General features: G+C 35.5%; 2 protein-coding genes across 2 annotated transcripts; both read left to right on the top strand.

Annotated features, from left to right (window-relative positions):
* Positions 1-361: 361 nt before the first annotated feature.
* LOC139897303 (actin-related protein 2/3 complex subunit 5A) lies at positions 362-2124 on the top strand. Its single transcript, XM_071879997.1, has 4 exons — positions 362-488; positions 590-662; positions 1617-1717; positions 1820-2124. Exons 1-4 carry the CDS (start codon positions 400-402, stop codon positions 1953-1955), a joined length of 399 nt encoding a protein of 132 aa, XP_071736098.1. The 5' UTR covers positions 362-399; the 3' UTR covers positions 1956-2124.
* An 8027-nt stretch (positions 2125-10151) lies between these two features.
* On the top strand, positions 10152-10571 carry LOC139900900 (uncharacterized). Its single transcript, XM_071883649.1, has one exon. The coding sequence runs from the start codon at positions 10152-10154 to the stop codon at positions 10569-10571; it is 420 nt and encodes a 139-aa protein (XP_071739750.1).
* Positions 10572-15593: the final 5022 nt, after the last annotated feature.

Here is a 15593-nt window from a genome sequence, read left to right as displayed (position 1 = left end):
TAAAATGACAACCAATATTATCTTTTATGATTGGATGTGGATTGTTTAATATGCATTTTAGGTGTTTGATGAAATGTTCAGCTGACGAGTTTCTTAGTCGGCATTTGTGGTTCTACTGGTCATTAAACTAAATGATTTTAACATTTACGTTCACTTAATACCTAAAACATATCATTAAACTATTTCGTTTAAACAACCCGTAATTTCACGGGTCATTTCACGTATAACCGATTCATAAATTATTACTCGTATTTTCAATGTTTGATATATATATCTCTACAAAATGAATTATGTGATATCGTTTTTTACTTTTAAGTCCCTCAACTTTTAAAAATATGTGAATGTAGATATGAACCCAAGAGAAAACCACACAGTTAATAGAGGTCGGAGAAGGTGAAAATGGGGGAGCATGTGGAAGCAGACAACGCAGAAGCAATTATCACAAGGATCGAACACAAGTCTCGCAAGATCGAAAGCTTACTCAAACAGTTACTCATTTTCACTATCATTATCATACCCTCACTGATTTTCATTTTTGATTATATTCCCCAAATTATCATTCAAAACCCTAACAATTGGATTGATTTAGGTATAAGCCAGTTGAAGCCCTAAAAACTGCTCTTGAAGGATCACCTCCCAAAACCAGAGATGAACGTTGCAAGGTGCTTGATCTGTACCTATCTATATATTTTCAACATATGTTTGTTATGTAATTACTAATTATGATTCTGATTAGGTTTAAGTTTTTTCAATTTTTCGATCTAATTGTTGCTATAACTATTATAATAATCTGATTCATTACCTAATTATTCAGTTATAGTGTGTAAGTTAATATTATGAAATGTGGACTGTTTATGTTACATTTGAGCTGCTTGACGGTGTATGTGGTTGTTATTTTGACTTTTTGGCTTAAAAGTCTAAATTAATATCGCCATTCAATATGAATAAACTTCGATTTAGTCGGTCGGCATCTATGATTCTTTGTAGAAGCATGTTTAATTTTAGATTTACAAAAAGATCATATACGTTTTCTGCGTGCGTTGGTTGTACATAAGATGATTCGATCCATGCATAATATCATGAAAAATGGATACAATTTTTTGACTGCTACTTAGTATCGGCAATAGGTCTGAAGAAGAACCTTACCAGGGCTTGACATGCCGCGAATCCTCTTGAAAGAGAGGGGTTCCTTCGGGAACGCGGACACCAAACAGGGGATTGATATATCCACCATGATTTTTACTTCTTCCACCATAACTGTGCATTAACAGATTGTACAGTACAACCTGTTAATGCATAGCTTATGGTGGATGAAGTAAAAACCATGATGGATATATCATCACCCAAACAAATATAGATTTTAAACTGCTTTGCAGATTGGTAATTAGTGTACTTGATAGGATTCTGTATAGAAATAAAATTATTAACTGATATAATGGAACGCTTGCAACGGTTGTAGTAGTAGAACGAACCGTTGCAGCGTTGAATAACTTGTCTGATTTTTTGTTCCTTTATTGCTATAATTGTTTCTATATATATTTAGTTGATTTTTTAATGATCTTGATAAAAGTTTGAAACTTATGCATGGTTGCTTGTGTTGGCTGTGTTATGTGTAGTCTGCAAATTGGATCGTGGTACACAGAGCTTTAATGGCGATTAAAGATGTAGATCTAATGTTTTCCTCTTTGGATCCTGAATACTATGATATTCTCATGAAGTAAGCCCTCAGTTTCTTTTTTACTAGTCTTCATATACCATGCACGAAATAAGAACGTTAAAACTGTAATGAAATTGATTTTGTGGTGTTGTAATTTGACAGATACTTGTACAGAGGATTGTCTACAGGCGATCGCCCCACCTGTGACCAATGCCTACGGATTCATGAAAAGCTTACACAGAGAGCTGGTCTTGGATGCATTCTTCGTGCACTCAGTGATACTGTAAATACCGTTTAAACCCATGATACTCATAATCATAAACTTGGCTGTCTACACTCTACAGATAATTCATGTATAATTTTCTTTATAGTTTTTGGTTCCGTGTATGTTTAGCGTCCAAATCACATATTGGTTTATGTTACTGGTGGTTATTTTAACATTCATGCTAAAGGAATTTTTTTATATCTTCTTGTATAAGTAGCTAAATCATAAATCAACTCATTTAAAACAAAGTTTTCTATCCAAATTCCATGTGTCTTAATTCTGGGGACATGAACATGATTGACAGATTTTAAAGTATCTTGGTGCTATCCACTTAAAGTGAATCGTGTCTAAAAATCTTTGGTTGCTTTCAGTGGTGGGTCGAGAAAGAGATTGACCCATAAACAGATTCTTCTTTAAAAATTGGGTTTTTCTTTTACTTCTGTTGTCTAGCTCTTTGGGTCAACTAGTCCATATGATTCATTTGAACCTTTGGTTTATTGTAAAACATTGATTGATTGATACTGGCAACGATTCGGCATTGATTAATGTTCCTTTTACATGGACTTTAGAATGTCCGTTCTTAATGCTTTTAAGGAGTTAGGAAATGAGATACTTATGCGAAATGTGTGGTTAATAAGTGTGATTTCCTGTAACCAAAATCTCAATAAAAACGCGAAGATTGATGTCTGAGAAACTCTGGATTGATAAACTTCGTCTTGAATGACCACTCAAGTTGAATAAACTCATCGTCTACATTTCCAGTTCATACAAAGGACCAGTTTATAATAAAGTAAATGGAAACAGAAGACAAATAGGCTAAAATGTTTATATAAATGATGCATGATTTGCCTCGCAGCAGACGAGATTTAGGCTACGTGTTCTGTCATACGTTTGTACATAGTGCGTACACTACAACTAAGTTCGTAGCTTTTGATACTTTTAAATGAACTTTTTGTTAGGAATCTTGGACCCAACATGACAAGTGATTTACACCAATCACTAACTCACGAACGACAAATGAATTAGCTAAAATATAAAAAACGATAAAATAAAAATAAATGATGAAAGGGTTTAATGTGGTTATATCCCAACTTCATACACGGAGAAGGGTTTTAGTCTACAGGCGCAAACTAAAGATTTTTTATTATAAATTTCATGCACTCGGGTTCATGTTACAATAGGGTAAGTGCAAACCTAACAAGGAAACCAAAACATATAAGCACTCCCAATCGTATAAGAATTCCAGCTCCTGACTACATCTCGCGATCAGTCACAAGATCCTTGTTTAAACCGACTTCCCTCGCATCCAACAATCTCACACTTGAAGGAGAGTTTATACAAACCTAATCTTCATCAACTTGTCAACTATGTTTATACAACCCATAACAACCCTAGATTAGCTAATTAACAACTCATTTTGATACCGTCAGATGCGACACTTGGATCATGCCACATTTCAACATCGCTATACTAAGGAAGGAAGTCTCTCGACACCAAAAAACCACCGCTGAGTGATAATCCAATCTTTTAGTTACTAGCTTGGTCATCTCGGTTTCTTTCGCCACATTGAAGTGTGTGAGACTTCAATTACAAGATTTAACAAAAAGATTCACCGCTTCACTCATCGCTAGGGATATTGCAATGGATGCTCCATCTATGGATATCCATATGATCCTATCCATTTATAATGAATATTAATAATCTAAATGGACGATTAATGGATATGGATATGAATATGAATTTGGATGATCTAAATATTTTGTGGATCGGATATGTATGACAATTTATCATCCATGGATATATCCATTATCACCCGAATATATATATATATATATATATATATATATATATATATATATATATATATATATATATATATATATATATATACACGTAAAAATATTTATGCATATACATCTACATATCAATATACATATGCTAAATATGCATATAACCTACAAATTTTAAAGTTATTAACAAATATAAGGGTTATAAAAGTTACAGTTATTAAATACGTTAACTTCATCGCAAGCCACCAAAACAACATCCCTTGATCATGATACATGTTACAAACAAAACCCTAGATCCTTCATTCGTTCACCCGATGATGACTGAATCATCATCATATCGAAAACCGTGCTTTAAATTCGCCATCATGTCCGATCTTCGAACCTCGAAGCTCTGATACCACTTGTTAGGAATTGTGACCCAACAAAACATGTGATTTACACCAATCACTAACCCACAAACGACAAATGAATTAGCTAAAACATATAAAACGATAATATAAAGATAAATGATGCAAAGATTTAACGTGGTTATATCTCAACTATAAACACGGAGAAAAGTTTAGTCCACGAACACAAACTAAAGATTTCTACTATAAATTCCGTGCACATAGGTACAAGTTACAATAGCGTATTATTTATAGTGCAAACCTAACAAAGAAACCAAAACGTATAAGGACTCCTAATCCTATAAGAATTCCAACTCCTAACTACATCTCATGATCGCGAGTTACTCCTCGCTGTCGCGAGCCCCTAAGATCAAAGAACTCAAATTTTTATGTTTATACCTCGCGATCGTAATCTCATCTTCACGGCATCGACTTCTTGTTTAAACCGACTTCACACATCCAACAATTTTGACGCATATGAAAGTGACATATAAGTAGAAAGCGTGGAAAAATATGACGTCAAAAAATTTAAGCGTGAAGAAATATAACGTCTAAGATTTAAGTGTCGCTAAATTTTTGAGTTTTTTAAGTGTCACTACGCTTTTAAGTGTCAAAAATTGTGACACTTATAGGCGTCAAAAATATGTTAAATTATTCACGCTTTAAAGCGTCAAAAAATAACGTGTAATGTTGTAGTTAAATAAATAATAAAAATGACCGCGCATATTGATTAATCTTTGCGTGGTTAGTCAAGTGGTAAGGTCTCATACCTCTTTGTTAGAGGTTTGGAGTTCAATTCCCTGGAGTGGCAACATTGCACCAATATAACAGGAGATCCATGACAAAACATCGAAATCTTACAATATAAAGATTACATGTTACTTCATTTCTACTTGAGCGATCAACGATAATATTAAATTTTAATGTGTGAAGAGCTTGTAAGATGGATCTCCGTACCTTGTAAAATATTCTTTTAAATGAAACTCAAAGCAAAAAGAGAAAACTTCATTGAATAATGCATAAAATACAGAAGTCAATTAAAGTTATGTCACATACTTTCAAAAAGTATGCTAATGCAAACTAATGATGACCGGTTACCTACTTAACTGGTGAAATTAATTATTTAGCATTTTTTTGAATTTATAGGTCATAGTTTCAGCTTTGTTTTGATGTAGGGTATATAAAAAATGATTTGTTCTGTTGTATCTAAGGATGACAATGGGCGAGTAAAAGCCCGTGACCCGCGGGTACCCGATCCGTGATGGGCGGGTAAAATCATAAAATCTTACCCGCAGGCACGTGTACGGGTAAAAAAGTATACCCGCAATGTAACGCACTGATCCAGAAATACCCTTTAGCGCACGGCGCGCGACATTTTTTCGCCGCGCGCAAAACCAGCTGGCAGTTTGGGTCGTTATTTTGGAGTTTTAAAGGGGGTACAATGGTCTTTTTGCTAGAGTGGCGGTTTTGAGGCCACCAAACTAACCAAATCTTATCCTTATCTCATTTTTTTTTCATTTCTCCTTATCTCATTTTTTCTTCATTTCACTCAAAAAAATTTCACATAGAGAGAGAGAGAGAGAAAACTCTAGAGAGAGAAAACCCAAATCAAGGAAGAAGAAGCTAGAACTCATCATTTGAAGCTTGGAACTTGTTGAATACACTACGTTGTGTTGTTGTGGTAAGTTCCAAATCTGAATTCTATTGTTTAATTTGGGTTATGGTTAGGATTTTGGTCATGTGTTGGGTGTAAGCCCCATTTCTTTGGTAAATTGGGGATATTGGGTAAGATTCATGTACCTAAACCCGAAGATTCATAATCTAGTGTTTGATGATGTAAATTGGGGATTGTGAGTCTTAAAAGTTGTTGTTGTATCACTAGCACACTTATGTATTAGTGAATGGGTGTTGTTAGGGTTCATGGTTGACCCAAATGTGAGTGTTGACCTTAAGCATATGTTAAAAAAGTAACGAACAAAATAGTGGTCATTTAAATTTGCTTCGCGCTTATTTCACTTATGAATTATTCTAACAACTATTAAAGATGTCGTTAACATGCATAAAAGTAATCCGAAGTATTCATGGTTCTCATGGTAACCTTCGGTTGGAGTTTGGATCATCCCATTCTTCGACTAGAGGCGTTTGGAATGATATTGTGCGTTCAAGAAATTGTATTGAAGACTTACATGTTCCTTTTAAAGCTTCATTTATTAGAAAGATTGGCGATGGTGATTTCACTTCCTTTTGGAGTGATCATTCGTAGGGGGAACAATTGTTTTCGTGAGCTGTTTCCAAGACTTTTCAGATTAGAGACTCGTGTTAATGCTTATGTGAAAGATCGAATGGCTGCTACTGATCAACAAGCTTCTGTACAACGTGTTGCTGCTGCTACAGGGTATGATTTGGGTCGTGATGCTGCTGCAATTGAAATGTTCATATCGATTATAAACGTTTCATATTAATTGATTTCGTTGCGAGGTTTGACATCTATATGAGATGTTTTTCAAAGACTGCATTCGACTTTAAAACAAACCATAACCTTTATTTTATCGATAAAGATTTAAAAAGCATAACGTAGATTATCAAGTAATGATAATCTAAAATGTAGCATTTACACACGACCATTACATAATGGTTTACAATAATATTACATAACAATTTAACCTATATATATATATATATATATATATATATATATATATATATATATATATATATATATATCAAATTGTAATAATAGACCACAAGATTTTATTTTTCATAAACATCCATCTCATATCAGGCATTTCGCAAACTGCATAGAGATAAAAATCATTCATATGGTGAACACCTGGTAACCGACATTAACAAGATGCATATAGAATATCCCCATCATTCCGAGACTCATCGGACATGATAAAATCAAAGTACTAAAGCATCCGTAACCCAGATGGGGCTTGTTGGGCCCGATAGATTTATCTTTAGGATTCGCGTCAATTAGGGGTACTGTTCCCTAATTCTTAGGTTACCAAGCTAAAAAGGGGCATATTCGGTTCGATAATCCAACATAGAATGTAGTTTCGATTACTTGTGTCTATTTTGTAAAATATTTAAAAAAACTGTATGTATTATCATCCCAAAAATATTAGATTTTAAAAGTGAGACTATAACTCAATTTCACGGATTCTCAATTCGTCTAGAAAATAAGACTTGGCCACTTGTCGATTCACGCACCTATAACAAATATATAAATATATTAAGGTATGATAGAAATACTTTCACATCATATTTTATTTAGGTGTTGAAGATTTAAGTTAGCAGTCCAACGTTAGTAGTCCACAATTATTAGTCCACAGTTAGTAGTACATAAATAAATCGATATAGTATATTGTCTTAATATTTTCAAGACCCATATTACACATATTATCTCGAATCAATCCATGACCCATTGTATACATGTCTCAGACTCGATCACAACCCATGGTATATATATTATTTAGAATTAACCTCGACCCATTATATGCTAACTCGAGCATTACCGCATATAGTGTCTTATGGGTTATTCAAAATAATATATATAGATGATGTCAATATGATATGTCAAAATATTGTATACGTGTCTATAGTCTATCAAGACATGTATAATACAAGAAAGTTAGCTAAGATATAGTTAGTATAGATTTGTTATAAAAATTTCCGTAGCTAAAACTAGTAATTTTATTCAATTTTGTTTTACCCAAAATTTCTTCGTTATAAATCCGTTTTGAGTGAATCAAATTGCTATGGTTCCGTATCGAACTAAAATTTATGAAAATAAACATAAAAAGTGATGGTTTATAGTCGGAGTTACAGGTTACAAGTCATTTTTGAAATAGGTAGTCATTTCCGTCGAAAGAACGACATCTTGATGACCATTTTGAAAAACATACTTCTACTTTGATTTTAACCATGATTTTTGGATATAGTTTCATGTTCATATGAAATATTATTTTCCCAGAATAACAACTTTTAAATAAAATATTATCATAGTTTTTAATTATCCAACCCAAAACAGCCTCCGGTTTTACTACGACGGCGTATGTCCGGTTTTACGGTGTTCTTCGTGTTTCCAAGTTTTAAATCATTAAGTTAGCATATCATATAGTTATAGAACATGTGTTTAGTTGATTTTAAAATTTAAGTTAGAAGGATTAACTTTGTTTGCGAACAAGTTTAGAATTAACTAAACTATGTTCTAGTGATTACTAGTTATATTCTTCGAATAAGATAGTTATATAAGTATGAATCGAACGATGTTATGAATATCATTACTACCTCAAGTATAGTAGGTAAACCTACTGGAAATAACAAGAAAATGATCTTGAGCTTGAATGGATCTTTGATGGCTTGGAAGTTCTTGAAGTAGAATCATGACACGAAAACAAGTTCAAGTAAGATTACCACTTTGAATTAAGATATTTATAGTTATAGAAATCAAATCAAAGTTTGAATATGAATATTACCTTGAATTGGAAAGATAACCTACTGTAAATAACAAAGGTTTCTTGATCTTAGATGATTGCTTGGAATGGATTTGAAAGCTTGGAAGTAATCTAGTAAACTTGAAATTGTTCTTGAAGTGTTCTTGAGTAGTTGTTTTGTAAGTTGATTTATGTATGGATTTATGAGCTAGATTGATGTAGATTTTGATGAAGATGATGAAGAACACTTAGAACATCAAGAGAGAACTTAAGAGAGATCAATTTGATGCATGAAAGTTGAAATGGAAATGTATTTGTATGTGTGCATGTGGACGTGAAAATGGAGTCAAATATAGGCTCCATTACTTTGTTGTTTTGTTAGATATTTCATGCTAGTTGCCAAATGATGGTTCCCACATGTCTTGATGACTCATTAAGGCTGCTAAGAGCTGATCATTGAAGTGTATATACCAATAGTATATACATTTAGAAGCTGGGTATAATACGAGTATGAATACTGAATGAATACTAGTAGAATTGTTGATGAAAACGAATGAGAATGTAATCTTAACCATTTTTGTTAACTATGAATGTTTTGATATATGTCTTGAAGTCCTTCAAATGTATATTAATACATATAGATACACTACATATATATACATTTTAATGGAGTCGTTAAATCATCGTTAGTCGTTACATGCATGCGTTGTTTTGAAATCTTGAAGTTAACGATCTCGTTAAATATAATTAACCCATGGTTATTATATCTAATGAGATGTTAAATTGTTATGTTATCAAGATAAAATAGTGTGTTAATATATCTTAATATGATATATAAATATTAAGACGTTATTACAACGATAATCGTTACATATAGATATCGTTTTGAATTCCTTAAGTTAGTAGTCTTGTTTTATGTATATAGTTCATTGTTAATATACATAATGAGATACTTAACTACCATCATATCATGTTAAACATATATATATATACATATATATATATATATATATATATATATATATATATATATATATATATATATATATATATATATATCCCCATATATATATATATATCCCCATATATATATTATCATTTCATTTACTAGTTATAACGTTCGTGAATCATCGGACAATCTGGGTGGTCAAACGTTTACATAAAAACCATTTCAATTAATCAAGTCTTGACAAGTTTGATTGCTTAACATGTTGGAAACATTTATTCATGCAAATATTAATCTCATATAATATATAATCATTGAAAAATTCAGGTTATGACAGCAATTGGGTCTGGTTCATTTTGCGATGATGCTGCTACTAAATGTTCTGCTACTGATGATGTCCTCTCTGCAAATTCAGTAGCTAGGTGGGAGTGGTCCAGACCTCCTGTTGACCGTACTCTTGGGGAATTTGAATCCATACTAAACTTAATTAATAATGTTCGTTTGGATCAAGCTAAGGCTGACTGGTGGGGGTGGAATTTATCATCTAACGGGATATTCACAGTTAAGAAACTATCTACAATTTTAGATGGTTTCATTCTTCCTTACGAAAGTCAAGATATTGAAACGTGTCGTAATCCTCTAGTCCCAAAAAAAGTTGAACTATTTGTATGACGTGCTCTAAAAAAAGATTACCCGTGCGAATAGAATTGGACAAAAGAGGAATTGATCTTCATAGTGTTTGTTTCCCTCTTTGTGATGATGACTTAGAATCGATGGATCATACACTTACTTTTTGTAATCTTGCACAAGAGGTTTGGTCTCGTGTTTTCAAATGGTGGAATCGTGGAAATTTTTCAAGCTTTTTGATCAAAGAGTTGATTCGTGGCAATACTACCATTGACTCAAACATATGGTTGGTGGTTTTATGGGTCACCTCTTATCTTATTTGTAAATACCGAAACAATATGGTTTTTCGAGGAAAAGGTTGCAATGCTCTGGTCGCGCTTAGTGAGATTCAAGCTATTTCATTTGATTGGATTTTGCAAAGAATAAAAGGGATCAAGATCGATTGGAACATTTGGTTGTAATTTGTATTTGTGTTTGTGATGCAATCTCCGCATCCTCTAGATAGTTTCTTTGCTGTGTTTTTCTGTAACACCCCGTTTCCTCATACTTGGTCTAAAAGTGCGTATTTTACCTTGTAAATGTTTTGTTTTAACCGCGAACGATTGTTATTTGATTAAATGTTAGAATTTGGTTTGATCAGGCCCTTCGTCGCGTATTGGTTAAGTATATCGCGTGTATGACTGTCGCGGAACGCGACAGATGATGTTGAAACGCGATGGTTTGAAAACCCTCTCTTTCGTTCTTTTGTCGCGTCCGAGGGGAGTATGTCACGTACTAGGACATCGTGGGATGCGATGCAGTGGATCCAGATGCGATGGGTTAAAATCCCCACTCCTGTCTAATCTATCGTGTTAGAGTGTGTGATGTCGCGTATGTGTGGTCGCGTATCACGATTGGGTGTTGCGGATCGCGACATGTGTCGCTGTTTGACTATTTTAACCTGAATTAATAGCATCTTTTGGGGGTGTATTGGTCTTTTCACTTGTGGACGATTTTAGATCTAGAAAACTGATACATGAGTTATCCTAACTCATTTAACACACTTCCAACTACACCACATTCAATTTAGACAGAGAGAGTTCGGGTTCTAGTGAAAGAAAGCTCATTTGGAGAAGAAGGAGTCCAAATCTCACCCAAGTCTGAGTTTTAAAGTTATTCCCTACGTCTCTAGCTACGTTGTGATTGTATTGGTAAATCTTAACTCCGTGTTTTAAGTTTTACTTGATTTATGACTAGGGTTTGTTCATTTGGAACTTGTAAGACCCATTTGGGGGTTAAATGGGTTAACTTGGGTTAAATGAGTGTATGAAAACCCTAATGGTTATAATCTAGGGTTTCACCTTGTAAATTGGGGTTTGAAAGTATTAATTGTGTTGTTAATCATTAATATGCTTGTGAGTTAGTGAAAGATCATTAATGGGTTCAAGTTTGACCAATTTTGCGAGTCTAGATGTTTAAATGGGTCAAATGGGTAATAGTTGACCTAGTTGGGTAAGATGGGTATGAAAATACCCTAAATGGTGTTAGTTATTGTTATTGGACTATAATCACTAGCTTTTATTGATTTATGATGAGTCTTGGCCATAAATGGGCGGTTTTGGTGTAATGGGTCATTTAATGCAAGCAAGTCATTAAATGCTCAAGAGTTAAGTGTTGGTGGTTAGTTCCACTAGTTTGTATATTGATATGAGTACTTAATGTATTAGGTACTTTGCGTGAAGCTTGCGGAGTTGTTAATCCATCGCTAGTCGATAAGGTGAGTGGAATAATTATGTGTGTATGTATATGGTGTATTTATTTGTGAATGTTATGATATGAACCACGAGCCGGTAGTACCATAGCACGTGTGTGTGACGAGTGTCAAGTGTGAACCACGAGCCGGTAGCACTATAAAATAAAGTGTGAACCACAAGCCGGTAGCACTATAAATTAAAGTGTGAACCACGAGCCGGTAGCACTATAAAATTAGGCGTGAACCACAAGCCGGTAGCGCCAAAGTGTGAACCACGAGCCGGTAGCACTATAACGGAGTATGACTCAAATGCGTAGTGGCGTGAACCACGAGCTGGTAGCGTCATAGCATTACGTATGGTGTGAACCATGAGCCGGTAGCACCATAGCGTTTATGGTTAACCATATTGTGTTGTTGTTGTTGATTGTTTAGCATACTATATATATTGTGATGAATGTATGCTAATGCGGTTTTGTGATATGGTACCAATTGTTATCATTATGAGTATGATGACATGCTATTTGAGTTATAAGTTCGTATGAGGTATTTGGTGGGTGTACTTGCAAATAGATGGGTTATATATATGTATGTATAATTGTTTCACTCACTAAGCTTTGCTTACCCCTCTCGTTGTTTACATTTTTAGGTACGAATATGGAGAAAGGGAAAGGGGTTGCCGGGAATTAAATATTTCCATGTTGGTTGCTAGTTGGAGCTTTTGGAAGTCGACCTAATGTTTTGGGTAGTTTAGCCCCAAACCATGCTCGTGTGTCGTTTGGTTTAAAACTATCATGTATGGGTCGAACTTGTATTACTTTTGATTAAGGGCTTTCGCGCCCATGAAGTAAACTTTAAACATGTTGTACGTTTAATGGGTTGTATGTAATTATTTACATCTTGCGATCATTCGAATGGCACATAAATGGTTTATTATTTAAAAAAAAATATTAGTCGGGTTGATTACGGGTTGGGTTGTTTCAAGTGGTATCAGAGCATGGTCTAAGAGATTTAGGCGACTTGAGATAGGTGCCTAGACTTAGACTTTATTGTGTATGCATTTTATGCGGGACTTGTAGGAGACGGGTCGGACCGGGATTGGTTAGTGCCTAGGTTTATGTGAACTAACCTTGCGCTAATTGTTTTGTGTTGTAATTGAAATCCATCAAGCGAGATAGACATTGTACTAGCAAGTTAATGCGACGTGCTCGCGTAAGAATGACTAGCTACCATTGTAACGGGATCAAGTCGTGTCAAGCAAGAGATGTACGACGATTATTGAGCAAGATGGAGCGGTGTGGTATATTTATGACTTTTCCTTCGTTTCATTGTTTAAACTATTCCGTTTTGTAGAATGAAGATGAGAAATGGTCATGATACCGTAAACGGAGTCCCAAACGAGGAATCTGAATTCACGGCCAAGGTTGAGGCCATCATTAAAAAGCAAAGAGCAGAATTTCTCGAGGACGTCTGAAAGGTCTTCCAAGACTCGGTTGATGGGCAAGTAACCGAGTTAATTAATGAACGAATTAATGCCGCAATCGAAGAGGCACTCGAGGCTAGAAACCTAAATCCTCATGGTGAAGGGGGTAATGGTAACGGTGGGTATGGAAGGCGAGACTTCCATTATAAGAACTTCAAGGATGCTCAACCTCCTATGTTCAATGGAGTGAGATATCCGTTGAAGAGCACGTGTTGGATTTCCGACATCGAGGGGGCCTTCCGTATCGCAGAATGTCCTCCCGAGAAGAAAACGAGGTACGGTTCTAGCATGTTGTGTGAAGAGGCAAAATTGTGGTGGGATGATAAAATTCAATTGTATGGGGAAGAACAATGTATGAGCTTGATGTTGGAGGAGTTTAGAAAGGAGTTCTTTGTTGAATATCGAACTCAAGCCGACCTAAACACAATCCGGGACGAGTTGCGCAATTTGCGACAAGGTTCTATGGACTTGGTTACTCTCAAGTCTACATTCTTGTCAAAGACTCGTTTTTGTTCGGAGTATGTTGGTGATGACCGAATGTTGATGCTAGATTTTTATCGCACTTTGAGCGACGAGTTGAAATGTAAGATTAGTCGGGGAATGGCTAAGTCTTTTGAAGAGTTGTATGAGTTGGCTCGGGGTTTCGAACCGGAAGTTCCAAAGAAAAGCGATGTCTCTTTCTCTAAGAGAAAATTCGAAGGTTCGAGTCATTCGAACTTTTCAAAAAAGAAGAGCAATAAGGGTTACGAAAGTGTTAATAGCGTGAAGAAAGGTGGTTCTTTGAGTTATGGACCCACGTGTTTTAATTGTAATCAAAAGGGGCACATGGCCCGTGATTGCACCAAGGCACCGAACAAGCTTACTTGTTACAATTGTCAAAAGGAGGGGTATCGAAGGATGGAGTGCCCGATTTGAACACCGATCATGTTAAACGGTTAGAGAAGGCGGTGGGTACGGCTAGAGGACGAAATTATTTAATGACCAATGATGAAGCCAAGCAATCCAATGAAGTTGTCTCAGGTACTTTCATGGTTAACTCTAATCCGGTAAGGATACTATTTGATAGCGGTGCTAATTTATCGTTTGTGTCTCCGCGTTTTGTGTCTAAGCTTGATAAACCGCTAGCTAAGTTAAGTCATCCGGTAGAAGTTGAAATAGCAGATGGTAAGACGGTGCTAGGGGTTGATGTGTGTAATGATTGTAATATTGTCTTTGGTGCCGAAACGTTTCAATTGATCTCATTCCGATGACTTTGGGTGAGTTTGATATTGTCGTTGGTATGGATTGGCTTGATCGTTATAGGGCCGAAATTTCATGCCATGAAAATTCTACTCGTGTGAAGACCCCAAGTGGGGGAGAGTTAATTATTCATGGCGAGAAACGTAGAAGACTTGTGCCATTATGCACTTATGCACGGGCACGTCGATTTCTTACTAGTGGTGGCATGACTTTTCTTGCCCATGTAGTTGATACTCGTGAAGAGCCACCATCCATTCGTGAAATTCCGGTGGTTAATGAATTCGAAGATGTTTTTCCGGATGAATTACCGGGTGTTCCGGCGGAAAGACAAGTTGAGTTTCGCATTGAGTTCGTTCCGGGGGCTACTCCCATTGCTAAAACTCCTTATCGTTTAGCACCAACAGAAATGCAAGATTTGTTAAATCAAACCCAAGAGTTGCTTGAAGAGGGTTTTATTCGATCGAGTGCTTCGCCATGGGGCGCTCCAGTTTTATTCATGAAAAAGAAAGATGGTAGCATGCAGATGTGAATCCATTATCGGGAATTGAATAAAGTGACGATCAAGAATCGTTATCCGTTGCCTCGGATTGACGATTTATTTGATCAACTCCAAGGCGCGACGTATTTTTCTGAAATTGACTTACGATCCGGCTATCACAAAATGAGTGTCCGTGAGGAAGATATTGAGAAAACGGCCTTTCGAACGTGTTACGGGCATTTTGAGTTTGTAGTTATGTCTTTTGGTCTTACGAATGCACCGGCGGCATTCATGGATCTTATGAACCGAGTGTGCTAACCTATGTTGTACAAGTCGGTAATTGTGTTCATTGATGACATACTTGTCTATTCGAAAAGTATGAAGGAACATGAACGTCATTTGCGTGAAGTATTGAAGACGTTGCGGAAGGAGAAGTTGTATGCTAAACTTTCCAAATGTGAATTTTGGCTAAGGGAAGTGCAATTCCTTGGCCATATTGTGAACAAAGAAGGTATTCAAGTGGATCCGGGGAAGATAGAGACGGTGAAGAGTTG

The sequence above is a fragment of the Rutidosis leptorrhynchoides genome, chromosome 3 (genome assembly GCF_046630445.1).
Source record: "Rutidosis leptorrhynchoides isolate AG116_Rl617_1_P2 chromosome 3, CSIRO_AGI_Rlap_v1, whole genome shotgun sequence".
NCBI classification, from domain to species: domain Eukaryota; kingdom Viridiplantae; phylum Streptophyta; class Magnoliopsida; order Asterales; family Asteraceae; genus Rutidosis; species Rutidosis leptorrhynchoides.
This window is presented reverse-complemented; position numbering and strand designations above follow the sequence as displayed.

Bases quoted from the DNA above. Each gene is read 5' to 3' on its own strand.
- LOC139897303 (XM_071879997.1), top strand. From the start codon at position 400: ATGGGGGAGCATGTGGAAGCAGACAACGCAGAAGCAATTATCACAAGG. The intron at 663-1,616 runs GTGCTTGATCTG...TGTTATGTGTAG, and splicing joins CCAGAGATGAACGTTGCAAG to TCTGCAAATTGGATCGTGGT. The intron at 1,718-1,819 runs GTAAGCCCTCAG...GTAATTTGACAG, and splicing joins TACTATGATATTCTCATGAA to ATACTTGTACAGAGGATTGT.
- LOC139900900 (XM_071883649.1), top strand. From the start codon at position 10,152: ATGACGTGCTCTAAAAAAAGATTACCCGTGCGAATAGAATTGGACAAA.